We start from the raw sequence: 27,394 nt of genomic DNA, 5'->3' as shown, positions 1-27,394 counted from the left end.
TCGTTTTGATCGCGGATCGCGGATCACATACTTTGAATATTGACAATAGTCAATATTCAAAGTATGTGGTTTTGTTATTAAAATATGATTCAATGTGAAAACTCAAATATAACAAAAGTTTAACTATATTAAAATATGATTACTAAAGTAAAAAAATGTAATACTAAAAACGAAACAAATAAAATATTTTATTTGTAAAATAAATGTAACTATAAACAATAAAATTACTTTTATTTACGACTTGAAGAAAAGGATAATATCCAAGTTCGGTTCAATTTACCTATGTATAAAAAAATTATAGTTCTTTTTTTAAACTTTTCTCAAAACGCTCAAAACGATCCATAATCCGTTCCACTTGGGTTTGTATCACTGACGCTCACATGCTAGTGGAACGGGAACAACTACGGTCTTGAGCGTGAGTGTTACTAACGTCATCTGGAACGCGGGGTATATTTATATTTTTATCAAAATAAATTTCTTATTCTTTTCCTTTTATTATTTTTTGATCAATGTTCAGTATCTGGAAAAAATGAAAGTTAAGTTTAGTACCATCAGTATAGCTACGTTATACTATTATTTCAATAATATTAGAGGAGAAGACGATACCATTATTTTTCCTAGAAGCGAATATAGATCTCGGTCTGTACGGTCCGCCAGGTATCAGCTCGCACAGCACGGGGTAGGTGATGATGCAGCTGGTGGACTTCCAAGTGCGATGGCGGGTGAGCACTACGCAAGGCAGCCGCCGCCGCGGGTGTCCGGGCGCCCAAGCTCGATACGTGCTGCAAGCCAGCCTGTCACCTGGAATCGCTTAGCAATCTCAAACTCTACCTACTCCGATTTATATTAGGTACCTATGTCAAAGCAATCATGAAAGAAATCGCTGTATTTATAAACTTACTAGCTGTTTGACCGAGCTTTGCTCGGTATCCGATGAAAATGACATTTTCTAGAAATGATTCCTAGCTAGAACCTATACAAGAATTGTTCGTTTAAAGATATAAGATACAAAGACTATACCGTTTTGCACTAACAGAGTGGTAACTTTATATCTATGGGTGGTCCTCAGGCCTCTGCTGTCATCGCCTACTATATACTCCACCCATCTGATATTCAACCCCTTTTTTATGCAAGAGGTAACTCTTCAGTTCAGTTCAAATCAACTCGGTTAGTTCCTACTTGCCATTAGCGCTGTAATAGCCGCTACTGTTATCCCTCCACAGCCCACAGTAGGCGCTCTCCACCTGAGACGCCGCCAGCAGCTGCGCCAGGGAGTCAGTCCTCTGCTCGCTGACGACGTCGGCCAGCACGGAGCTGCGGTTGCGGCAGGCCTGCTGCGCCTGCGTGAAGTTCATCCTTGTAGCGCTGAGGTGGAACATGCCGGTCCCGGACACGCACGTCGAGTTTATGGATGCTGAGAATAAAATATGTCACTGAAAAAATATTTTGATGACTGATGAGCTATGCTATGTGACAGTGCCGGTGGAATAAAAAATCTCAATGATATCACTGCAACTGCTTTTTCGAAGAGTCGATTTTCGTCGCGATAAAATGTATATTAGTTACAACAAGGTCAACTCCACGCCTGCAAACATTTTGTAAAATTACAGTGACAGCCTACTCAAAAGAAACAAAATGTTAGCAGCTTTATTTTATCTACTAGTTAGATGACGCTTGTAACTCCTTCCTACATTTTTCCGTGATAAAAAGTATCGTAGGGGTAGATATGTCCTTTCCTGGGACTCCAAGTATCTTCATATCAAACAGCTAAATTGGTCAGCGGTTTATGCGTGAAGAGGTGAAAGACAGACAGACGGACAGACAGACAGACACACTTTTGCGTTTATAATATTAATATGGATAACATAATAATATGGGTTTCAAACAAAGACTTCTATTTAAACTTTGGTTTCAAAGACTTACGTAACGGTTTGCCGTAAATGCTATAATAGTCGAAATTCGTATCATTGACCAAGGACAGTCCACCGTCAGACTCCGCACACTTCAGCAGCTCACAGGTATACTCCAGCCGCTCAGTCAAGTTCAGTCCCGGCGGACTAAAGTTCAGTGCCAGCGCCTTCTTCTCTATGCCAAGTCTCTGGCAGCTGGTGAGCGAGGTGAAGTACTCCCTGGCCACGATCCCGAGGTTGGACCGGTGGCATTTCTCCAGGAGGTGGTATTTTGGGATACCTGTATTCCCGCCGCACTGGACATCGTTGGCCTCAGTTGGCCATTGTAACACGATTATTATAAGACAATGCAACGTGTATAATATCATTTTTGTTGCAAGTTGCAATGGAGTCAGTACCTACTCACTGTGATTATCACGAAAGTATAATCCAGTAACTGGAATACTGAATCTATTGTAAGTTGTAACTGATTGTTGTACTGTCAGCAAATACAGTATATATAAATAACTACAATCAACTCATTGAGATTTTGAATGACATACCTAGGTGATAGGGGTAAACGAGCTAAAGGATAAATTATTGTAAAGCAATAAAGTTAATCTTATTATAGTACCTAGACATATGCATTATGCACATACAAAATACTTAATATTCATTATTGTGTACTAATTTAAAAAATTTAAACGACCTCCAAAAAGGAGGAGCTGGTTAGCTGTTTGCTGATGTGGACGACCTGAATTTACTTAGTTGTTTTAATTAAAATACATTAGATTCAGAGAAAATGTATTTCTTTGTTAGTAATATAAGCTGTACCAATGTTATATCACAGTATAGCAATATTGGGATATGTCATATTGCTATACTGTGGTTATATTATTTTCATTTATTAGCTTTTGCTGACCGTACCGTAACCTTACTCCATTCACTATACTTGACGTGAATATAATACCTATCAGTCACAGAGGACATTAATTTCACTTAATTATAACTGCTTTTGAGGCTATTTCCTGATCTGTTCTCAGTGCCGGCTTTAGCTGGTGCTAAAGCCGGCACTGTAAAGAGCAAACAAAAAGGGACACGCCCAGGGTATTGGACCAACACCCTATTTTTTTTTAATCGTTGGGGATGCATTTACGTGGTATGTGGGACTCCCCGGGGTGGACGTAATATCCGCACCCGGGACTACCCACTAAAACCCCAACGGTGTTCCTGCTCCTGAAGGTGGGACTACGAGAAACGCGTGATACACGACTGCAGTACCACCACTTGGACCAACACCCTGGGTGAGATTTCAACATAAATAAAAACCGACCCTGCGCGTGCCGTATTCCTTTTTGTTTGCCCTCGGTGAGCCTTTTTATCCGGCGCCCGGGTGATTGCCCTGTGTATTATTTTCCTCTATGGTGGTTGCCCAACAACCCACCCGAAAAGCTACTGTCTACGTAGCTACCAGCTGTCTGTACTCTGTAGCCTGTACCTACTCACAAGCTGACATGATGAATTTTTTTTCCTAAAAATATGCTTTTAAAAACTTTTTAGTGAATTTGTAAAGCCTTGAATGTCTTTTGACACGTAGCGTCAAAATCTAATAAATCGCCGACGTTTGCTGATTGTCAAAACTTTTGAAATGCCGTATACAATAATTTATTTGAAATAAAATAAATAAAGTGAACCGATATACAATGGGTTGTTTTTATTCTAGACGTGTTGAAAATGTAAGTAAACCATATTTTACCGTGCAAAGCACATTTTAAGTCGTAGCCTCATGGATTTCTGAAAAAAGTACCTTCCACTCTATCAACTGTTATGCATAGAATTAGAACGTATTTTGATATCGTTGCTGTTATGTACAAACTAGAGTTCGCAACTGTCCACATAGTCCACAGTCCACAGTCCATACTATCGAGGAATACTGTTTAAAGTGCCTGTGTCCTAACTCCTAACGTAGCTTAGGTTGCACACAAGATGTTGCTGGTTTGAACAAATGAACACGTCTTTGTATTAAACGTTTTGATAATCTTCAAAGAAACTTCGCTTAAGGCCATCCCCTGAGCAAACGACCTTGACCATACATTTGCCGCATTGCCGAGATCGCGCCAAAATCCAATTTTTTAGTTCAAAATTGACCAAAAATAAATTTAAACGTCCAGTCTGTAGTTACTTAATGAAATTGTCGATCTATTGGCGTGTATTTCAAATAACCGTAATTTGTAATTACTAGGGAGATACTGAATGTATTCTTGAATTTAAATAAATTGGTATTACTTTGGAAGCTGATATCACGAGTATAGAAAACAAAAATAGGAAATTAATAACTATGAAAGGGACGTTCATATACCGAAGATTATTGCTCATCATCGTAATTTGATTTTAGCTGTCGCATATATACCGACGCACTTAGAAAACTTCAATAGTGCGATGCAGGAATGTGGCGCTGATTGTAGGTGCCGCCACAAAAGTTTCATCTCTTCCAGGACAGCCCTTACGACATGTCGCCGATCCGTCATCTACCGGTGATCTTCGTGAACGGCGTGCCGGGCGCTGGTAGCCAAACGGTGGCCGAGACCATCGCCACCATGACGGGCTACACCACGGTGCGGCCCGGCGACCTGCTGCGACACGAGGCCGCGCGCGACACGACGCGGGGACGACTCGTCGCCGATAGGATGCGGGCGCAGGAGGAAATACCCGATGTGAGTAGGCCTTACAGAATTTTCAGGATGACCACTAACAGAATTGTATCATAGGAAAAATTTCAAACATTATAGGAGTGCCATACATTGGTACAAAGGGTTCGACCTTATTAGAAACGGCGTAAATATACTCTTGTAATGCCTCGATCGTGGGAATCGTAGACACAATATATTTCCAATTGTTATACGGCAGCCGGGTGCCGCTTGGGGATTGACGGGTTACACCAAGTAGCACAAGTTGGCTGGGGCCTGGGGTCCAATGTGTATTGGAGATTTTAAGAATCTCGAACACTTAGGTAAAGTAAGTTATGACGTAACTCCAGAAAAGTTACGTCATAACTTGTCTTTATTGAGACTTCGTCATGGGGTATTCACTCTGGTAGATTCGTATTTTACTTTCCAGCAATTAACGGTGGACCTAATAAAGGAGAGCATGCTGCAGCAGCAGGACGCGACGGGGTTCATCCTGGTGGGGTTCCCGCGCACGCGCCGCATGTCCAGCATCTTCAACAGACAAGTCAAATGCCCGGAGAAGATCGTCGCGCTAGAAGTGGATGATGAGGTATGACCCTTCCAGTTCCGATAGGCCGGGTCCAGCCAGCAAGAATTTAAACAGTAGCGGCGTTAGGTGTGGGGGGCGACGCTGGGCGACCGCCCAGAGCGCCGGATAAAAAGGAGCGCTGAAGGAAAGGGGGTGCCAATTTTTTCAACCGTTTCAGCACCCTTGGAAAATATCTCGCCCAGGACGCTGGTAGTGCTAAAACTGGCAACGAATTTAAGATTAATTTACGTGGGAGAGCCATGCTCCGGCACGAATGGGCCGGCTCGACCGGAGAAATACCACGGGCTCACAAAAAACCGGTGTGAAACAGCGCTTGCGCTGTGATTCGCCGAGTGAGTGAGTTTACCGGAGGCCCAATCCCCTACCCTATCCTCCTCTATTCCCTTCCCTCCCCTATTTCCTTCCCTTCCCTACCCTACCCTCCCCTATTCCCTCTTAAAAGGCCGGCACGCACCTGCAGCTCTTCTGATGCTGCGAGTGTCCATGGGCGACGGAAGTTGCTTTCCATCAGGTGATCCGTTTGCTCGTTGGCCCCCCTATTTCATAAAAAAATGCTATAGGCTTCCACTGTGTCCTACCAAGCTCTTAAGTCTAAATTAACAGCGAAGACTGAGTAGTGATCAGATAACTGCTGCTGTATGTCGACATCTTTAAGGCCTGACTGGTTATTCAACTAGTCTGAGTAAAACAACCTCTATATGCGGATTTCATAAACATTCGAGACTAATGATTTGGTATTTGGGTGCAAATATAATATGTATTCGTAATTTGACTCAACGTCCAGGTGGCAGCGACTCGCCTGCAGAACAAGCTGTCGGAGCTGGGTCGGCCGGCGTCGGAGGTGAGCTCGGCGCGCCAGATCGTACGCCGCGCCGCCAGTAACGTCCGCAGCGTACACAAGCGGCACAGCGGCCATGTTGTCACGGTGAGATTTCATTTTTAACCTCTGACGAAATGGGTGTTACAAGTTTGATGTATCTGTTTGTGGCATCTGTTCGTGGGTCCTAAACAGTGGCGGCTTTACCCATTGCGAGGCCCCGGGTGGCAGGTCTTTGCGATGCCCTTAGTCCTACGGAGAAGTACCTATGTGATGTGAAAGTAGGTCTGGTAACTGGTTGTTTGGTAGGTATTTGTTATATTTGACGAGAAATGCTTAATTTATACAAACAAAATATAAAATTTGAGTAAAAACTCTGCATATTTTTTTATTTGTTAATTGTTTGACGTGCGAAGCCCCTAAAAGAGCGACGCCACGGGCGATTGCCTTGTTCGCCACCCGCTAGGGCCGCCACTGGTACTAAATAAATAAATATCTAGATATTATAATATTTTGATTTAGTTTTTGCAAAGTTGACATGGCCCAGATATTGGCTTTAAATATCGTCTCGCAACTCTTTTTCAAATCATTAATTTTGTATTGTTTCTAGAATCTACAGATGAGTATATTATCGTGATCTTTTATAATATACCGTACGTCTTTTTCCTTATTACTTTTGCAGGAATAAATCAATAAACCCTTTTTTTTTGTTTTTTTTTTTTGCTTTACGCATCCCCGGCATTGGGGATATCGGCCGGGGTATGTGGGACTCCTGCTACCCACTAAAACCCCATGGTGCTCTACTTATCGCTTAAGGCAGAGTTGCGGGTACGATAGAACCTACCGCAACTCTGCCAGCGATCGTCCACATTTTGCAGACCCGTCACCAGCCCGCTACACGGGGGGCCGCGATGCGTGGCGATGCGCAGGAACACCTTGCACGTCGCGGCTCTCTCTCTAATACTCGGTGCAATGGACGGCGGTGTCCCCACACCACCGCCCGAAAAAATCAAATTACCCTACACTATTTGCTATGATAACTTGGATGTTTTAGGTGAATAGTGCCGACAATCCAACCACTCTGGCGTCCACCCTGAAAGAGATGCTCTCAGACATGATCCAGGACAAAAAGGAGCCACAGGAGGATAGCAGAAGAGAAGAGAATATGCCGGACGTGACGTCATCGCCCGCCCTTCTCACAGAGGAACAGCAGGAGAGAGAAATACAACCACAGAGCATAGAAGAGCCTGTGGTTACTTAACGGAATTACATATAGAGGGGGATTTAGGCAAATCACAAACTATGTGTGTGGAATTGTAGACTTCATATGATTTTTGTATTTTAATTCGTTTAATAAATATATTTTGTTTTTCAAGTTTTACTATCTTGACGAAAGTTTAGGTAGAAATTTTTTTAATGAAAAACACCAATTTTTATTGAACCTTTGTGTTCCGACTTGTTTTTCTTTTATCGAAATCAAATAGAAGATAGCTTTTAGATGGGTATAGATGGGCGCGACCATTAATTACTTAGGTCCTCCTCCTAGGCAGATGCCTAGGAATCAACTTCTCTGATAGTACCTACTACAGTTCATTGAATTTTTTATTCCTGTTTTGAGCTAAGATATCGCTTTAAAAATAGCTTTCGTTGTAACTTGTATGCAGTAGGTATATTTAATAACTTTTAGTTGTACTGTATATCTTATATCTTTAAACGAGCAATATATATATATATATATATATATATATATATATATATATATATATATATATATATATATATATAATTGGAATCTCGGAATCGGCTCCAACGATTTTCATGAAATTTAGTATATAGGGGGTTTCGGGGACGATAAATCGATCTAGCTAGGAATTATTTTTAGAAAATGTCATTTTATTCGTGTTTTTTATTGAATACGGAGCAAAGCTCGGTCAAACAACTAGTTTTGTTTTAAGTGCCATGAAAAAATTAAATTTATTTAATTTGAAGAAATAAAAATACCCTATTGAGCCATAAGTTCATGACGAGACTGACCGAAATATAAAACCTCCTTTCTCATATTTACGATTATGATACTGGCCAATTAATTTATTTTTAAATTTCAAAAATCAATTTTCCATCAACAATTGACATGCGACGTCTTCATTTGTCACAAGATTGCGTGGATTTGGACGAAAACAACACCGATTTCGAATTTCCAAGCGCCGACTTGCATGTCGAGAAAAGTGTTTGATATTTTCTGATTACGAGAAAGTTTAAGCTATCAAACTGGATAAATCAGTGATTAAAGTTATGAAAATCAAGTTACGTAAGTATTTCTCAGTTTAATCATAGAAAACTACGATTTATTCAGTAGGTAAATACTAAGTATTTTAGCACTCGAAAGATTTCAGTTTTTTCAAACACAACGATAGTAAATGTAGCTTTTCTAATATAAAATTTAGATGCATAATATTATTAATAGTATTTTACTATATACTTTCATTTATCTCTGTGTTTAAATGTAGGTACAAAATTAATACTTAATTATTTGAAACAGATTCATTAAAATATATCATTTTCAAATTTACTCTGCATGTCTACGTGGCTTCTACGAGATTTCGTAGGCGTCTCGTAGAAGTCTCGTAGACACGCTATTTGAGATCTTTACCTCTTTTAGCCGATCCATCGACGCCGATGGCCGACATGAGCGCTCGGATAAGCTGGCCCATGGTGAGCCAGCCAATTCTGGACGCCTTTCAGTCACCTCAGACCGTCGTCGTCGGCACTGTAAAGAAGAGGCGAGGGAACCTGCCCAAGAGCTCCGTCAGGATCCTCAAGAGGTGGCTCTACGACCACCGGTATAACGCCTACCCCAGCGACACAGAGAAGATCGCGTTGAGCCAGGAAGCCAATTTGTCGGTGTTGCAGGTACCCACATTTTTTACTAGTTTTTAAATACGGTTGTATTACTTATATTGAGAAAATTTTGATAAATTATAGCATAGTCATAGACTATTTTTGCCGCCTAAAAGTACGGCACCGGCGAAGTGTCTTTTTCTGTGTGAGAAGTTTCGGACAGTTGCAAAGGCAATAAAAATAAGTTTAAACGGCTGAACCGATTTAGATGGTAAGTATGAAGATTCAGAGACGGGAAAGGGCATAGGAAAGTTTTTTTTGCGAAAAAATTTACGTTTCCCACGCGATAAACACATTATCTTATACATATCTTTAAACGAGCAATTCTTGTAAGTATATAATATTATGTATATAGTATATGTATATAATATTATGTATATAGTATATGTATAGTATTGGAATCTCGGAATCGGCTCCAACGATTTTCATGAAATCTAGTATATAGGGGGTTTCGGGGGCGATAAATCGATGCAGCTAGGAATCATTTTTAGAAAATGTCATTTTATTCGTGTTTTATCTTCGATCCGAGCAAAGATCGGTCAAATAGCTAGTAATTTTAAATAATATGTGACTATGTACAGGTGTGCAACTGGTTCATCAACGCTCGTCGGCGCATCCTACCCGACATGATCCGCAAGGACGGCCATGACCCCCAGCAGTACACAATCTCCCGCCGCGGCCGCAAGCCCGCCGTCCACCACTACCCGCCGCCCCCCACGGTACCACCGCCACCCACCTGGGCCGGAGTCGAGGTGCAGGTCAGTCATATAGTGCAGCGCCAAGAGGTTTTAACCTCCGAAAATTGTAATAGTGAATGGATTTTTGTTTTTGAGGTGTCATTTTCTTTTTACTACTTATAACTTGCAAAGTTTACCAAAAAAATGTTTGTGTTCTTAATTTTTAAGTTATTTAATGAAAAATTAATATTTCACCATATAAAACCAGTAAAGAAAAAATTTTCTTGTGCCTGTTTGTGGGAATATGTGGAGCGAGGTGGAATGTCCGGTCAGGCCGAAGCCCACGTGATACATTTCAGCTGTCGTATATATACCGACGCGCTCAGAAAACTTCGATAGCGCGATGCAGGAATGTTAGGCGAATTGTGGGTACCGCCACATCACTCCCCCACGAAGACCGGAGGTCGAATCTTGAAGTCTTGTCGCTTGAGTCGCCAGGGCCAGAGAGTTCCAGTGAGTCGGAACTGTTGCAGTGAGTCCCAGTGAGTCGGAACTGTAAGCTGCTGCACGGGATCCAGTGAGTCGGATGCTGCCGTGCGGGGCCGATGCTACGTGCTGACCAGGAGAGATGTGCTCTGCTTGCTGACCGGTCGGTGTAGTGAGAAAGCCCGATGATGCCGATGCGGAGTCCGCCCAGGCCGCGGTACATTGCGGCTAGTGGACGAGATACCCGATGAGGCGATGCTGGCTGGCGCGGTGCGGAGGGACGGGGAGTGATGATGATGAAGGGAGGCGTGTTCTGTCGAGGGTCACCAATGTGGGGATATGTGGTGGCCAAACAAAGGAAGATCTTCCGACCGAGCGAGGTGGAATGTCCGGTCAGGCCGAAGCCCACGTGATACATTTCAGCTGTCGTATATATACCGAGTACCGACGCGCTCAGAAAACTTCGATAGCGCAATGCAGGATGTCAGGCGAATTGTGGGTACCGCCACACTGTTATTTAATGACTCTTAGCCGATTATTTACATTGAAAATTTACCAAAAACATATTTTTTAAAAAGAAGTTTGCTTTGCAAGCTCAATATAACTATAAGATTTTTGCAAAGCTTTAAAAAATATAATTTTTTAAAGTTTTAAAATATTAAAAAAATATATTACATTTTATTATTTTGCTACTTAACTGAAAAAAAAGAAATATGCAGGTTTTCTTAAAAACACAGTTTATGAGTTAACTTTAAGTGGAAGAGAATAATTTAAAAATCAAAAGCACAACTTTTCAATAGGTTAACTTTGTATCCAAAGGGTGAAAATCTCGTTACTGACGCTTCGCATTATCTTTTCTTTTGTCTACCGTCACTGGCATGTCTTTAGAACCGTGCGCAAGCCTGAACCGAATCGAAAAAGTGATAAGGCTAGACATTGCTGTTCTGTTCGTCCATCCCACTTTGCGGGTTTCTACCCTGATCTGTCCGTTTGCAGCACGTGGATGGCGAAGGCTACGGCGGGGGTCTGCTGGTGTACCGCCCGGAGGGGGTGGGGGGCGCGGGGGGCGGGGGGTACGACGCCGCCTGGCACCCCGTCGCCTACGGCAGCGATGAGGACCACAAGCCTATCATACCCGAACCGTAAGTGCTAGATGACGCCCGCAACTCCGTTGCGCCAAAACTCGTTTATCGCGCGGGAACCGTACATTTTCCGGGTTAAAAAGTATCCGAGATGTTCTTTCCCGGGACTCCAAGTATCTCCATACCAAATTTCAGCAAAATAGGTTCAGACTTCAGGGGTTTGGGCGTGAAGTGGTAACAGACAGACAGACACACTTTCGCATTTATAATATTAGTATGGATGGTTGTGTGTGATTCTATAGTTTGCAGATTAAGCATCTGAATTATTCTGAGTGTAGATGCGACTCTGAATAAAATCTCAAGGCACATAAATATACGCCACATTTTTTGATCCAATTTCGTTACCAATAGAGCTGTTTACTGTGGGGCTATTAAATCTTATTAAGAAAGCCGGAATTTCGGAACAATTTTTTACTGTAGCCGTGGCTTGTGATGGCACAGCTCCTGTGTCAGATGTGTCTTGGAATAGCCCGGCATTAATTCCACTTATGCCACATTTTTATCTGCAGGTTATCCCCGATGCTGGCGCCGGGCGAGATGGTGGAGTTGACGGAGCACGGGTGGCAGCCGCAGCCGCCGCCGCTGGTGCGCCGCGTCAACCCCGACCCGCCGCCCCCCGTCGCCGTCGAGCTGGAGGTCACTACCACCGACATATAGCCTGGATACTTCCATAGTCTTTTTAGGGCGCTTTTTTCTACTTCAAGATTGCTTGAAGAAAATTTACGCAGTTTATGACTGTTTTGGTAGGGTGAGATAGAACAACGATCAGATGATGACAGGTAATAATTGGAATTATTACCTAATTAATTTAAACCTAAATGCACACATCAGCTAAGTATGGATGAGTGATTAGTTATGCGCGGTATTTTTGTTCCACGAGAAGCCTAAATTCTAATGGTTAGTTATTCTAATATAGATAAAATAAGTTTTTAATTGTGGATTCATTGAAGACTAATGCTGTCGTGCATGCTAGCATACGTGTAAATAAAGTAGTTAACTCCTATTAAGTAAGTAATCTAAGTTTGTCGTTTTTAAATTAATTATTGTCTTGTTGTATAGTTCAGTTTAGTAAATATTCCGTTTATGTTCCTGTAAATATTTACATTTTGATAATAAACGTTCAAAAGTGCTTTATTTTTTCTATTCATGATTACAATCCCCCAGACTTATTCTATTAGCGTTAGCGATTCGAAGGACGATTGCGCGTCGACGCCGTCCGGTATCTTTAAATGTGATGACAATTACAACACATAACCTAACCAATGTGATGCCTTTCCGGTTTCAGAACTAATTTAACAATAAAACACATAGATATAACAAAGGTAATATTTAAATATAACAAGCGTTTAGTTCCCTATGTACAGTTGCGACGTCGCTCAGTTGGCCGCCACGATGGGGTCCAGCACCGCCACCACCTGGCTGAAGATGTTGTCTACTGAGTCCTCGGCGTTTATCTGACAAACATAAGAAAACGTTCATTAATTAGTAAATAGCAAAAAAAATCTGTAACGATAAACAGGTTTTAAATTGTAAGACCACTAGAACAACTCTTAGGGTTGATTCAGACCGCAACGCGACGCGTAGATGCATTTCTAAATTAGTATGGATTTGACAGATTCGCAAGACGTCTCACGCAATTGAAATCTGTCAAATCCATACAAATTTAGAAATGCATCTACGCGTCGCGTTGCGGTCTGAATCAACCCTTAAAATCAGGACCGACGCAAATGACAAGTCAACATCGTCCCATAAGAGTGCACTCGCACCGCTTCTCGTCCCATCAAAATAATCTTAAATCAAACATTGCGCTTTCCCTTTTCACTTTATACGGTCAACCATTAACCGATTCAGTGCGGTGTCATTTTTCGCAATTTCACGCGCCTGGCTGCGAACAAATATTTCGTATCTTTTTTTTTTTAATGAAATAAGGGGGCAAACGGGTCACCTGATGGAAAGCAACTTCCGTCGCCCATGGACACTCGCAGCATCAAAAGAGCTGCAGGTGCGTTGCCGGCCTTTTAAGAGGGAATAGGGTAATAGGGGAGGGTAGGGAAGGGAAGGGAATAGGGGAGGGTAGGGAAGGGGATAGGGTAGGTGATTGGGCCTCCGGTAAACTCACTCACTCGGCGAAACACAGCGCTAGCGCTGTTTCACGCCGGTTTTCTGTGAGAGCGTGGTATTTCTCCGGTCGCGCCGGCCCATGTGCCGAAGCATGGCTCTCCCACGTATAAAAAACAGTATCTCCTCTGAGGCGCCTTCCGCAAGGAACTTTGATATCTCCTCTCGGGCGCCACCCGCCAGGGATTGTAATTTATCGCTGTTTCGTCTGTTTCCAATTGTTTTTTTCTTTTAGTAGCGACCCAAAGGCGAACGTGAACGGAATTATAGTTAATTTCAAGTATTTAAAAGTGACTATTTACCTGTACAAACAGAAATGGAAGGTAAGTAACTTATTTTTAACAGGTGTTGTAAACCTTTGGTTATATTGATCAATTTATTTTCGTTTTATTGTAGAACCAGGCCTGTCCCACCTCAGGGTCTACCAAAGATCAATACAGCTTAAATCTAAACAAAACAATAAAAAACATAATTTACTCCCAAACTAGAATCACAGACGTAGGAATCAAGACAGCCAAGCTAAAGTGGCATTGGGCTGGCCGCGTTATCCGCATAAATCTAGGCAGGATATCGACTGAGTGGGTATAATATATATCTAGGCCTAAGACGAGATAGCGCTATGCTCTAGAGGTTTTTTTTGATCCGAAAGCAGATCATTGTAATCCTGATGTTAAGACGAACTTTGAGGATCTATTAATGAGACCACCCACTGGAGGCATATCAGCTGGGCTGGCAAACGGTGACGCTGAAGCAAGATAAGTGAATGATTCGGGCGGCGCCTTTGCCCAGCAGTTGGATAGTGTATTTATATTTAGGCTGACTTATAACGATTATTTAAACTTGAAATCGTTTTTCAACATTACGTTAACTTACTATATTCCTTTATTTAATTATACAGAATCACAAATCAGCGATGGTTACTTCACAAACAATCATCATTGCATTTATATTACCATTATAGAAAACATAATAATATTGTAGTAAAATAAGAGCTAGGTTATAAGAAATTAAGATAATATGTCGTTATTTCTTTTAAATAAAATGAAAAAATATTACAGAAATGTAATTACGACGACCAAACAACTACGCAATGGAATGTTAGACATACAAAATTCTGACTTTGGTACGTGTAGACCACGCAAAGTTGTGATAGCGCCTGAAAACAAATGTGGATTTGTATGTCAGATATTATACGATATATTTAAATTAATTTTATGTTACATAAAAGCTTATTTTTCATAATTTTGTCTAATATTCGAAAAAACCGAAAATCCGGATTTTGAAAAGTAAAAATCCGGATTTTTCAAAGGCCAAAAAAATGCGGATTACGAGTATCCGCATTTTTCGGATTTCGAAGTATCCGGATTGCAATCCCTAATCATGAATAAAATTCCTCTATGATCAGTAAACAGTAGATACGCGACGAAAAATCTTGCGCGTGCGTCACCGCTCGCTTGTGAGTCCCTACTGATTGGACACCTGCGGGTGGTACTTACAGTTCGATACCTATTCTCGCGAGTGGGAAAGGCCTGCCTTAGTATGAAACCGCCATAGACGACGCGCACCTGGCCGCAACGCGGTCAGCGGCCACACCATACTTTCGATGGCCGCCGCGACCTGGCCGCTAGTGCGCGCCCGGGCTTATAGGACATGCAAAAGTTATCATTCAGTTATCATCATCAAACTAAATCCATCATACTACTCACCCTCTTGAGTTTGTCGGGGTATTGCGCTAGCACCTGGTCGTTGTTGTCGAGGAAGGTCTTAAGGCGGAGTTTGATGGTGTCCTCGTTGTCGTCCGCCCGGCCCGAGCTCGCCGCGCGACCCAGCAGCCGCTTCGTCAGCGTCTCCGACGACGCCTCGAAGTAGATTATCACCTGCAGAAGGCAGAGTGAGAAAAGTATATGTAGTTAAAAAATAATATTTCTTGTGTCTCAACACTCTCAAGTCTTGTCCATAAAGTTAATGTACCTAGCGGAATAGAGAAACAAAGGCCTGCCGGGCTACAAAATGGTCGCTTTGGAGGTCATATATGATTAATTTTTTCAATCATAATATGATTAATTTTTAAACTCTACTTTGCGTGCAATTCATATAGTGATTCACTTAGATTAATGATTGGTCCCGCGAGCGGCGCTCGCGCGCGGAAACTAATCATTAATCGAAGCGAATCACTCTTAAGAGTGATTCGCTTCGATTAATGTTTCCACTCCACTTTGCGTGCAATTCATATAGTGATTCGCTTACATCAATGATTGATCTCTCGCGCGGCGCTCGCTCGTGGCGACCTATCATTAATCGAAGCGAATCACTATATGAATTGCACGCAAAGTGGAGTTTAAAAATGAATCATATTATGATTCAATATATGATTCTCCAAAGCGACCATTTTAGCCCCACAGAGCAAGAGAGATGTCACTATCAGTAACATTGCGTGGTAAAAAGAGACGTGTGATACATGACAGCAGCACTCTTTTCTTGACGTCCAGTAGGCACGTGCCGCACGTTGACAATTTAATCTCATAGAATTCATGTTCAATCATGCTTGTGTAAGTGTATACGTACACATATTTTTCACGCAGATAAAAACCAATTTCGGTTTCGTTTGACAGCTAGAGACTGCAGCTCTATTCCGCTAGGTAGGTATATTACCTTTATGGTCCTGTCACGGTCGCGCACGTATAACCTAGAAGTATCGTTAACGCGATATCAATAGCATATTGGTAATGCATTGTATATTACAGTCCATGTACTCAATTGGCTCCGCAGATAAATAAATAGAGATTTATAGCTGTTTCTTTTGTTAGAATTGATTGAATTACATAAATGTACTTATATATTTACTGTGGTACCCTAGGATTTCAAAGAAAATCTAGCGTCAATCATAAGATTCTAAGTGGTCACGCTCTTCTCTTCGAGTTTTCGCATTTTCGTTAGATCGCTCCATGTAGTTCGCCTTTATTCGTCTTACTTCGCGAATAGCCTGGAGGATTAGCAGTTCCTCAAAAATGTCAACAACATAGCATTATATTATGTATCAATAAACTCACAGTAACGGGTGCGATGGCGCTCTCGAAGGCGATGCCCTGCGACTTCTCCCGCGGGTAGCCGTCCACCAGGAAACCCTTAGCCTCGTCAGCCTTCGCCAGCATCGCCTCCTTCAGCAGCTCCAGTACTATCTCATTCGGCACCAGCTCACCTAAAGTAGGGGAGTAATTCGTTAGTTCTAGAGAATTCGGGCTGCTGTGGACTAAACATCATCGATATATCATGATACATCATCTTCCGCTCTTCGTGTAGGTGCATAGTTAAAAGAGAAGGAATGATATTTTGACAAACCAGCAAGCGTCTTGACTTTGACTATTATCTAAGCTCATGTATAGAAGCTTATATTATTATCTGATTGAATTCGCCGATCTCAGAGAGAGATTAGCACAATCAATCGAAATTATTTCTGTGTTGGATAGCCCACCTATATTTATAGTAAAGAAAAAAGGTACTTATGTTATAGTCTATAGAAAAAAGTAATCTTACTGAATCTTAATTAATTATCATACGCTAAGTGTATAATTTTAACTTCTTAGCATATTCATAGTGTGGCAGACAGTTATGCTCAATCAGGCACAACGATCTTCAGACGATTGACAAAAACTGTTGCCACGCGTTTATTGCCCACTGTTGCAGACAAATTGAACTCCTAACTAGTCTATTCGTGCTAAGAATGCAGCGAATCATATTTTAATCATTTGATTTTAGCTTTGCGAATCACACTGTCTCCTTTTTCCAAAACCTAAAAGACATTTGCGTTGATATTATGCTCACTGGCAACTACAAAGTGCAAACTTAACGCGAATGGACTTTAGGTGGATATGTCACGGATACTGCTAGTTCCACATAGACCAGTGAATGCTGCAGCTGGACTTTTGTAAAATGGTATTCGATAGTTTCGACAGCAAAGTTGAGAAATGAAAAATCAACTCGATTTGTGATAACACACCCCTAATTAGTGCTTTCTAATTTTACTGAACGGATGGAAAACCGACGGTTAACGAAAGCAAGTTGACTAAAGACCTGCCGTAAAGTCCTAAAAGCACGGTAACAACAAATAAGTCAGTGTCGCAGCTCTGGACTTAGGTACGTAATAGGCAGCATAGGCCATGGCCATGGCCGGTGTCCTAGAAGGGCGGTAGAGTTCGTACACAGGGGCGGCAAAATTAAAGTGGCCTATACTCATAAAAAATATAAACCCGGCCTTGCTGTGTTGTGCCATCTCGTCTTTTGCATATATACTGGGTCGACTGCTTTCAACTTCTAACAGAAACATCCAAGCTCACCTCTTTCCATGATAGCTGTGAGCGTCTTGGCGCGGTCGGAGCCGCTCTTCACCTCGGCCCGCAGCAGGTCGCCGGTGGACAGGTGGGTGAAGCCGTACTTCGCGATGATCTTCTCACATTGCGTGCCCTTGCCTGACCCCGGGCCCCCCAGGATCCACACTATCGGCTTCTTGCTGGTGTCGATTGGTGCCTGGAAATATACACTAGCTGTACTGAGCTACTCCTGGGCAATGATAATACATTTACCAGCATTTTACCAATACATTTTATTCTATTCTATTCTAAAAAATAAATATTTCACCGATAGCAGACGAACGATGTGATATTATATTGATACAGTGATCACTGATGAGTGATGATCCAGTGCTGGTACATGCGATGCTGGCGCCCGCGCCAGGAACCCAGTAAAGTATTAATGTGAATCAGGACATTATACAAGGTGTAACAAAACTAGTTCATACTTCATGACGCTTGGGCGATTGCCCACACAAATCACAAAAAAGTGCTCATTCTGCGCTGCTACTTTCACAGTGAACTCTATATTCGATACATATACAAACCCTAAAGTGTTATCACTTAGTTTTGTTACACCCTGTATACAAAGGACAGTCAACCTTGTAGGCCTGACACTTGCGCGACTTGCACTTCAGCGGGCACGCGGCCTTCTCGCCGCGCGACTCACAACGAGCCTTCGGATCCATTTGATGCTATTTTTTTGTAATTTTTTTTTAAATAAATTAGGTTATATTATATATCAATAGAAAAGTGGAATATATGTCATTTCAAAATGACAGTTTAACTGTCATCAGAGATGCCATAAACAAGCAAAAATAATGTAGGTAGAAAAGAGTATCTATTATTATCTCTTGGGCCCGAAGTTGGATTTGTGACTTGTGTGACTCGTGACTCGTGAGAGCTTGGATCTATCAGCTTAGGTATGTAAGTAGTAAGTACTATAATATACTTGTATAATAATAGCTCCCACACCGGTTTCGGTGACATTGAAACCAGGCCAGCTACGCAGGAGTAATTTTATAGTGCACAAGTGTGTGCGCAGTACACAAGAGCACTCTCTATTACTTTACTCTCATAACCCAGTGGGACGGAAGACCGACACGACTGGCGAGAGATCAGGCGCAGGCGGCAGGACCGACTTTTTACATGCCCATCCGACGCATGGATCATCTTACTTGTCAGACAATCAGGTGATCAGCCTGCATTGTCCTAACCAAACTTGGAAATAATATGTTTCCAACGCGGGAATCGAACCCACGACCTCCGAGTCAAGACTCAAGAGCCGCGCTCTTATACCACTAGACCACGGCGCGGGGCCGTCATATACTTGTAATATCTTATTAATTATTATACTGTTCAGAATAATGACTCTGAATGGTATACGGTTTAGTGTAAGTACTGCAACTATTTACGTTGTATTTTACTCTTCGGTCTCTATATTATAAATAGGAAATATTATTGTATCACAGTGTAGGGAGACAGTCCCAAAATAAAGTGTTATTGGGCGACGCGACGCGGGCGCCGAGCCCGGCTAATCCGCAGCCCGCATACTCTCATTCAAACAAGTACTGTCGTTCGTTCTGTTTTGTTAGCAGCCTAAATACGCAAAAAAAACTTTGTCTTATACAGGATGTAACAAAATAAAGTTATAATGCTTTATGGTAAATATACAGTATCTATGTGTCCCTTAGCGGGCCCCTAGACCTACAATAATATTGAACAATATTTTATTGAACAACTTATTTGACTTAAGGCTATTAGATTGAAAGGCGGGACGTTCAATATTAGCCCTAGACGGTCAATAATATTGGACAGCATGTGATATTGCATAATAAAATTGATCGTCTAGACTCTAGGCCCTAGAGTAAAATATAAAGTTATAGAGTTCTTTCTCTACCTTTTCGATTCTGTTTACTTTTAAAAACGTAACAATAAGATTATAAACTTAGATACTTGGCTCATTTAAAAAAATATTTTAGGACCATTTTTATTGCTTTATTCATTCTTCAATATTATAATTTTTCATACATTGTAGAGTTGCTACTGCAGTAGCTATCTGCTGTAGCCACTAGATCACACACTAATGACAATGCCGAGGTAGTCTATTTTTGTTTATCCGACAATTACTGAGATAACGACCTATTACGAACTCTTTTGTGATGGATTTAAAGTTCAATATCCAATAACAAGAACAAACAATAAAACGAAATCGTATTGTTTATGAGATTTTCAGCAATTTGTTACTGTTGCTTACTCTGAGAAAAATATTAGTTTAAAAACATTGGGAACACAAGTTTTTCTATTAACATGCTTTTAAATATTAAGCTTAAGCTATATGTATCATGTCTATGTATGTAATATTTGAGCACGGTTTTTACCTATATCCTGTTATATCCTGTAGTCTAGTTAATTTGAAATTTTGTATACTTAAGTATAATTGAGAGCCAATGACAATGCAATAATTTGTTAATTACCTATAAAGAATTCGAAAAAAGCATGTTTTTAGGGTTCCGTCCGTTTGGTCCGTCGGTCCGTCTGTCCGTCTTATTGTCTGTCTGTCCGTCCGTCTGTCCGCAGTTTTGCTCAGAGACTATAGGACCTACAAAGCTGTAATTTGGCATGAATGTACCTACATATTAATGATGCCGACAAAATGGTACATGAAATCTTAAAAATATATATATATATATATATATAGTACCTTCCCTACACATCAACCGGGGATGAGTTTTTTTTTCGTGTCCAACGTATCTTGTGGGGTGTCGTTGGATAGGTTCTCTAAAAATATTATGAGTAATCATAGATCATTTTCCAATTTAGGGATCCGTTTGCGAAATATTAAATTTTAAAGTGGAAAAAATCGTTAAAAGTCCAGTGTCCCCCCTTCTACCAGCTAAACGGTTCTTCTGGAAATGTGAAAAAATTCACAGGAGTAGGAAATATGCTGAATTTAAAAGAAAAACTATCACGGCTAAGAAGACTTCATAAGTTTTTGACTAATAGTCGATCAACTAAAAAAAATGTATTCGGCGAAGTATACTTTTCGTCTTTTCGGAACTTTTCGTTCAAATTCCTTTGAAAGTAAAGTCTGAGATGATGTTGTTAGTAATGTAAAATACGTTATAATTTATAAATGTATATTCACTGACCATAGAAAAAATTAAAAAAACCGCGGTACTACGGAACCCTATATTGCTCGTGGCCCGACACGCACTTGGCCGATTTTTTAAACTGTCATTTATTTAATTAGGACTTACTTAAGTATTCCTTAATTATGATTAGATAGAACTTTGTCAACCAAACTTATAATTTGTCATCGAATATTGTATTCAAATTGTATTCCGAAAGTTAATAAAAGTCATTACAGCGACAATTTGTGGGTTCACATAATTTTCTAATCGATAAGAGCACTGGCCTCGTCTGTGTTTAAGCAGGCTTTTTAAACTCCTAACATAATAATATGTGGTTTCTTCCATCCTTAGACTTAAATCAGGCCTCAGGAGAGCATAATATGCTCATTGATTTATTGATTGATGAGCATATTATACTTCGGCACGAGTAGACCGGCTCGGAACGAGAAACACCACGGCCTCTCAGAAATCATTATCGACCACTAAAAACCATACGTGGTTCGGATCGTGAGTGATCTTGAGATATTGTAAACTACAAAGGCAGCTGTGACACAGTTCATACTAGTACGGCTGCCAATGTTTTCCCATATCAGTGAACTTTGTATAGATGTATTCGTTCCTCGCATTGTAAAAAAAAATTGTAACAAAATTGAACAATAAAAAAAAATCTTATATAATATTCTCGTGTATAAAATTCTCGTGTCAGAATGTTAGTCACCGTACTCCTCCGAAACGGCTTTACTGATTTTTACCAAATTTTATATGCATATTCAGTAGGTCTGAGAATCGGCTGACGGCGACCAAGGGCGTCGCCAGCCGATGGCGCAGGGGGGCGCAAGTTGATTTTACCTACTACAGTCTACAATTCATACTTTACTCACTCTCTATAAATGAGAAAAGTAGGTATGAATTGTAGGTAAAGTCGCCAGCACATGAAGCTTTTCACTTGTACTACGAGCCTTACATCTATTACTAGATTTTAATATTATAGTGGTCGTTGTTTGCATTATATTTGGCAACTTTTTTAGAGTCTCTAGGGGGCTGCCCCTCCCTGCTCCCCCCCTGGCAACGCCCTTGACGGCGACCATTGTTTATGCGACGGGATAGCTATGGTCGTTGCCATGGTGACGTACTTATTTAATATCTAAGTCACTTCAATAAAATAATACGGGCGAAATACTTTACTATGCCAAAAAAACGTTTGCCGGTATAGCTACTAGCTATACCGACAAACGCTTTTTATGTTATTAATGCGAAAGTGTGTCTGTCTGTCTGTATGTCTGTTGCATCTTCACGCCCAAACCGCTGAACCGATTTTGCTCAAATTTGGTATATTTGGCTTTGATTTTCGATAATCGCGTGGGAACCGTACATTTTTCCAATATATAAAAAGCATCCTATGTCCTTTTCCGGGACTCAAATTATCTCCATACCAAATTACAGCAAAATCTGTTCAGCGGTTTGGGCGTGATAACAGACAGACATACAGGTAGGCAACAAACACACTTTCGCATTTTCAGTATAACAGTATGAAATTATGAATGTCACACGGAATTAGTTATCATCAGAGATGTTATGATATGTCCATGTTTTGGAAACCAGCCATTTCAGAATCTTGTTATATTTAGCCGACCTTACATTGATCTGTAACAATGTCATGATCTTCAAAAACGTAAATCTGAAAATCAGGCTTAACAATACTAAAAGAATAAATTACAAGCAAAAAACTTTTTGAAAAAAAGCTTTTAATTAAATACTTTAATAAGAAGAAAATAAATTCCCCCTTAAAAATTCTAACTATTAAGTTATAACCTCAATATATTATACAATTTGCATGATAATAAAAGCTTGTCGCGTGATTTGTTAATAATAAACTAGTAAGTGCCAATTCAACTGAGTAAACTGATATAATATTTTTTATTTTATTAAAGTAATTAAATGTTAAGTCTCGCGATAAGCTTTTATAATAATGCAAATTGTATAATATATTGAGGTTATAACTTAATAGTTAGAATTTTTAAGGGGGAATTTATTTTCTTATTTTTAAAATATTTAAATAAAAGCTTTTTTTCAAAAAGTTTTTTGCTTGTAATTTATTTTTTCTTTTTTAGTTAAATCTCTGACTAGATTTCTTAAGTCTACTTGATTGTAGCTTGTTTTGTTTCAAGAATTTGTTAAAATCTGATTAACTTAATTTAAGTCTTTAAGAAATCGTCCTTAATTTTACGACTAAAAAATTAAATATCACTTAACAAAAATGACCGGATTCAACCAGGCCTTTTCTAATGCCCGACTGGTTTTGACTTGACATAACAAGACACGACACGACACGACACGATACGACACGACACGGCACGACAGGACACGACATGACTTTTCAATTTATTCTCAATAAGCCTTTTTGTTTGATACCCATATTGCAGAAGTGCTTTAAAAATAACTATATTCCCCTATCTTAGATGAGCCGCCATATTGGATGTAGAATGACATTACATTCGTTTCCGAGTTACTCTCAATGAGCCCTTTCATTTGATACCCATATTGCAGAAGTGCATTAAAAATAACTATATCCCCCTACCCTGAATAAGACGCCATATTGGATGTAGAATGACATTACATTCGTTTCCAAGTTACTCTCAATGATCCTTTTCATTTGATACCCATATTGCAGAAGTGCATTAAAAATAACTATACAGAGATCTTGGATGAGCCGCCATATTGGATGTAGTATGACATTACATTCGTTTTCGAGTTACTCTCAAAAAGCCCTTTCATTTAATATCTATATTGTAGAATTGCATAGAAAATAACTATTTCGCCATCTTGGATGGTCGGCCATATTGGATTTAGAGTGATGTTACAAACAATATCATGTATTGTCATTCAAACTAAACGTGCCTGTAAAATTTCAGCTCGATCAGTTAAATGTATCTACTCCAAAATTGAGTTACAAGATTTCACCCGAACATACATACTTACATACATACAGAGCAAGTTAAATAAAAGCTTTTAAAAAAAACTCTTAATTTATCCTTTTTATTTTCGTATATCTTTATCTAGTAAGTTCTAACATATTCTGCCACTAACAGGCTTGTTAAGTTTTAAGTAAAAGCCGTCCTGGATTAATAATTAGGCCGTATAGGCCGCGGCCTAGGGGCGGCAGCGTTGTAGAGGGCGGCGGCGTCCTAGGGCATCGGCAGATTTTGTACATGGTACGGCAGTAAAATATAAATCCGGCACTGAGTACAAGAGGTTGATATTTGCATAAATTACTTTCACAAAGCACGCTAAGCTAACCCTTAATAAGCGCAGCGTGATCAATATTCCACAGACTTGAAAGTTAGTAGCGATTTTTTTATTTAATGGAAATTACCTGCCTATATTATTATTTGCCTAATTGCCTAAAATAATCCCTTAAATGTAGAGTTCACTACAACTTTAACCATTCTTACTTAGAATGTATGACAGCCTTGTTAAGTGTATTAGTAGTTTATATTATTAATGCGAAAAGATAATTTTGTAGAGTATCAATACGTTTTCGTTTTATGGATCTATACGGAACTTAACATGAGGGCCTACAGTCGGTTCTAATTGTTAATTTAATGACGAATGCTCATTTTCTGGTCATTGTCTTACCTTCCAATCTTTCAGCTTATACCACGTGGTAACCAGCAACACAATAATATACACATTCAACGTCAGCCTCTCATCCTTGGCACTAGGTTTCATTTAACTGACACTTGTTGTAGGTGTAGTAAATCGTTCGTTTTGCACTATAATTAAATAAACTGTCTAATGTCTTCCTTCAATATTAGATAGGAGGCCCATACGATTAACTAAGCCGTGCTTAGGTACTGTACGTTTTAAATTACTTTTCGCACTTTTTTTTCAACTTCAGTTCTTCATTTAGGTCTAGAAAGCCAATGATCTTATCAATCTATTTTGTTTTTGTTGTCTGTGTATGTTGTAATGTTGATTATTGTTATTGTATTTTTGTCGTCTATGATAGCGTCTTCATTTCGGCGTATGTTTACTGTACATTTACGACGCATTGTGTCGTATTCATTTCCATTAAAATTTGGCGCCCATAACTATAGCCCGATAACGATTTATATTATAGTCGGAAATAGATATTTTAATTTTTATACACTTGTAGAGTCTTCTCTACTTTTCTAACACATTATTATATTACACTTTTATGAAAAATCGTGCTTCAGAAATCGTGACTTCGCTACGTATTGTGAATTGTCAATATCACAGAACATCTCCCAAACGGAGTGCCAAGCGGGGATAGCCAAGTCTCACGGAATACTGGATGTATTTAGAAATGGGAGTTTATATCTGTTCGCGATCTACGTCAGCTTTCAGGGTTTCTCGGATTCATTGCCTTGTGTTTTGTACTTGGTGTTGTTCACATGCGGGAGCGACCGTGATATTAGCTAGGGCCAATTTTACAAGAAATCTGGATTTATTTATTTAACATTCGTTGTAAACAAGACACTTATTACATACTAATTGACATGAAAAGACGATACAAGGGATTATATTTAACTCTATGTATAATTAGTAATCATTTCTCATTCTTTAAAACGCAACTTTTCCTCTATCTCAAAGTTGGTAAACATTGTGGTTAAGTTTAAATTTGTTCACATTTCAATTTTAAATCAACAATATTCCTTTCAGATAAGGGGATATTTTGCTAATCTAAACTAAGTTAATAAATATTGCTCTACCTAATATTGTTATAAGTTATAACTTTATAACTATGATATTGCATTCCGCGTAAATAGAAGCCATGCCCTATCCCAAGTCCCAACTCCCAACCCAACATAAACTAAATGAGGTTGATATAATTATAATGTCCAATTAGGACATCGTTTTAATGCAGCACCATCACAAATACATAACAAAATAATTACAAGTAAAATAAATCATGAAATACTTTCAATACAACATTTATCTCTGTACGTTTAATAATTATATAGAACTTACATAAAAACCGACCAAGTGCGTGTCGGGCCACGCGCAATATAGGGTTCCGTAGTACCGCTAGTTTAAAAAAAATATGGTCAATGAATGTACATATTTTATAACGTGTTTTACACTACTAACAACATCATTTCAGTTTCAATGGGATTTGAATAAAAAGTTCCTTTATACTTCGCCGAATACATTTTTTTTAGTTGATTGACTATTACTCAATAACCTATGAAGTCTTCTTAGCCGTGATAGTTTTCTTTTTAAATTCAGCATAGGTATTTCCTACTCCCGTGATTTTTTTCACATTTCCAGAAGCTACCGTTTGGCTGGTAGAAGGGGTCCCCCCTTCTACCAGCCAAACACTGGACTTTAAACGATTTTTTCCACTTTAAAACTTAATATTTCACAAATGGATCCCTAAATCGAAAAATGATCTATTAGTACTCATAATATTTTTAAAAAGCCTTTTTAATGACACCCCACACGATGTGGTGGATGCGATAAAAAAATTCAATCCCGCTTGATGTGTAGGAAAGGTACCATAAAAAATATTTTTTTAAAGATTTCATGTACCATTTTGTCGGCATCATTAATATGTGCATTCATACCAAATTCCAGCTTTGTAGGTCCTTCAGTCTCTGAGCAAAACCGCGGACAGACAGACAGACAGACAAACAGACGGACAGACAGACCGAAACTATAAGGGTTCCTTGTTGACGGAACCCTAAAAAGCACTCAAATGTTCAACAGGATCTTCGATCACTAATATTAGTGATCGAAGAACAAGATGGAGAAACTATAAAAACCTTTTGATATTTTTTTTAGCAAATTCTTCTTAGTTGCTAATATAATATTAGAATATGTAAGTTGTAGAGTTTGTATCTCTACATTTTGTTGTAGCGACGTATCTGTGAAGTACTAAGCTCCTAAAGGCAAATTCTATCATCTATCATTAAATTATAGGGAAAGTTTAAAATAGGCTTCGTTTTTATTGATTTATACGAATATAACATCTATGAAAATCTCTACATAAGCATACATATAAATATTTGTGTAATACATATTACGTAGGAAAGTATATTAATTTAAACCTATTTTAAGGATTGTTCAAATACGAAAAATCTCTGTCAACGTTGACTTTTCGAGGGGGTGGTAAACAAATCGCGTGCTGGTTAAAATTGGGTTGAACTCTACATAAAAGGTCAACGTGCAAAAATCAATGAAAAGTTATGTAAATCTATAATCTAGGGTCTGTAGAGTATTGAGAATTATCCATTCCCATTATAATAACAATGCCTTGTGATAAGAAAAACGCCTATGACGTAACACTTTCGGATTCGGGGGAAATTTAAAAACAAAACGCATTCAAAAATAGAATATCATATATGTAACATAATAATATTACATATTATATTCAAAAATTTTCAACGTAATTACGCAACTTTTATGTGAAGTATTTAATATTTAATTTAATACAAAGGATTAAATAAAACACACTTACCATTATTTTTGAATTGTAGCGCGGTTTGTTACGGTGAGAAACACACTGACGGCGCGGCCGGCGCGGGGGGACTGCGGCTGTTCGGGCACGCGGTCAAGGCCACGGAACTGGCACACTCAACCCCGCGCGC

The 27,394-nt window shown here is 39.6% G+C and overlaps 4 protein-coding genes and 1 long non-coding RNA gene across 7 annotated transcripts; 3 read left to right on the top strand and 2 right to left on the bottom strand.

Moving 5' to 3' along the window:
• Nucleotides 1-565: 565 nt before the first annotated feature.
• Nucleotides 566-2,278, bottom strand: LOC121733274. Its single transcript, XM_042123493.1, has 3 exons — nucleotides 1,924-2,278; nucleotides 1,184-1,414; nucleotides 566-801 (listed from the first exon to the last, which is right to left on the bottom strand). Exons 1-3 carry the CDS (start codon nucleotides 2,276-2,278, stop codon nucleotides 566-568), a joined length of 822 nt encoding a protein of 273 aa, XP_041979427.1.
• A 1,230-nt stretch (nucleotides 2,279-3,508) lies between these two features.
• On the top strand, nucleotides 3,509-7,357 carry LOC121727368 (adenylate kinase isoenzyme 1-like). Its single transcript, XM_042115169.1, has 5 exons — nucleotides 3,509-3,625; nucleotides 4,385-4,603; nucleotides 5,007-5,165; nucleotides 5,950-6,090; nucleotides 7,037-7,357. Exons 1-5 carry the CDS (start codon nucleotides 3,593-3,595, stop codon nucleotides 7,241-7,243), a joined length of 759 nt encoding a protein of 252 aa, XP_041971103.1. The 5' UTR covers nucleotides 3,509-3,592; the 3' UTR covers nucleotides 7,244-7,357.
• Nucleotides 7,358-8,149: 792 nt separating this feature from the next.
• LOC121733265 (homeobox protein Meis3-like) lies at nucleotides 8,150-11,114 on the top strand (the record flags this gene model as incomplete). The annotated part of the gene is made up of 4 exons (XM_042123484.1): nucleotides 8,150-8,290; nucleotides 8,642-8,892; nucleotides 9,462-9,638; nucleotides 11,040-11,114. Coding segments are annotated over exons 1-4 (519 nt in total), but the record flags the coding sequence as incomplete, so codon positions are not given.
• A 1-nt stretch (nucleotide 11,115) lies between these two features.
• On the top strand, nucleotides 11,116-12,314 carry LOC121727388. The gene is made up of 2 exons (XR_006035662.1): nucleotides 11,116-11,185; nucleotides 11,695-12,314. It is a non-coding gene; the product is annotated as an uncharacterized LOC121727388 (long non-coding RNA).
• A 183-nt stretch (nucleotides 12,315-12,497) lies between these two features.
• Nucleotides 12,498-27,394, bottom strand: LOC121727378 (adenylate kinase isoenzyme 1). 3 transcript variants are annotated; one of them, XM_042115198.1, is made up of 5 exons: nucleotides 27,265-27,394; nucleotides 17,638-17,827; nucleotides 16,354-16,502; nucleotides 15,010-15,180; nucleotides 12,498-12,639 (listed from the first exon to the last, which is right to left on the bottom strand). In XM_042115198.1, exons 1-5 carry the CDS (start codon nucleotides 27,265-27,267, stop codon nucleotides 12,562-12,564), a joined length of 591 nt encoding a protein of 196 aa, XP_041971132.1. In that variant the 5' UTR covers nucleotides 27,268-27,394; the 3' UTR covers nucleotides 12,498-12,561. The 3 variants fall into 3 exon arrangements, with proteins under 3 accessions (XP_041971132.1, XP_041971112.1, XP_041971124.1); XM_042115178.1 differs by lacking the exon at nucleotides 27,265-27,394 and adding an exon at nucleotides 24,420-24,602; XM_042115190.1 differs by lacking the exon at nucleotides 27,265-27,394 and adding an exon at nucleotides 18,252-18,371.

Source organism: Aricia agestis, chromosome 1 (genome assembly GCF_905147365.1).
Source record: "Aricia agestis chromosome 1, ilAriAges1.1, whole genome shotgun sequence".
In the NCBI taxonomy this organism is placed as follows: domain Eukaryota; kingdom Metazoa; phylum Arthropoda; class Insecta; order Lepidoptera; family Lycaenidae; genus Aricia; species Aricia agestis.
This window is presented reverse-complemented; position numbering and strand designations above follow the sequence as displayed.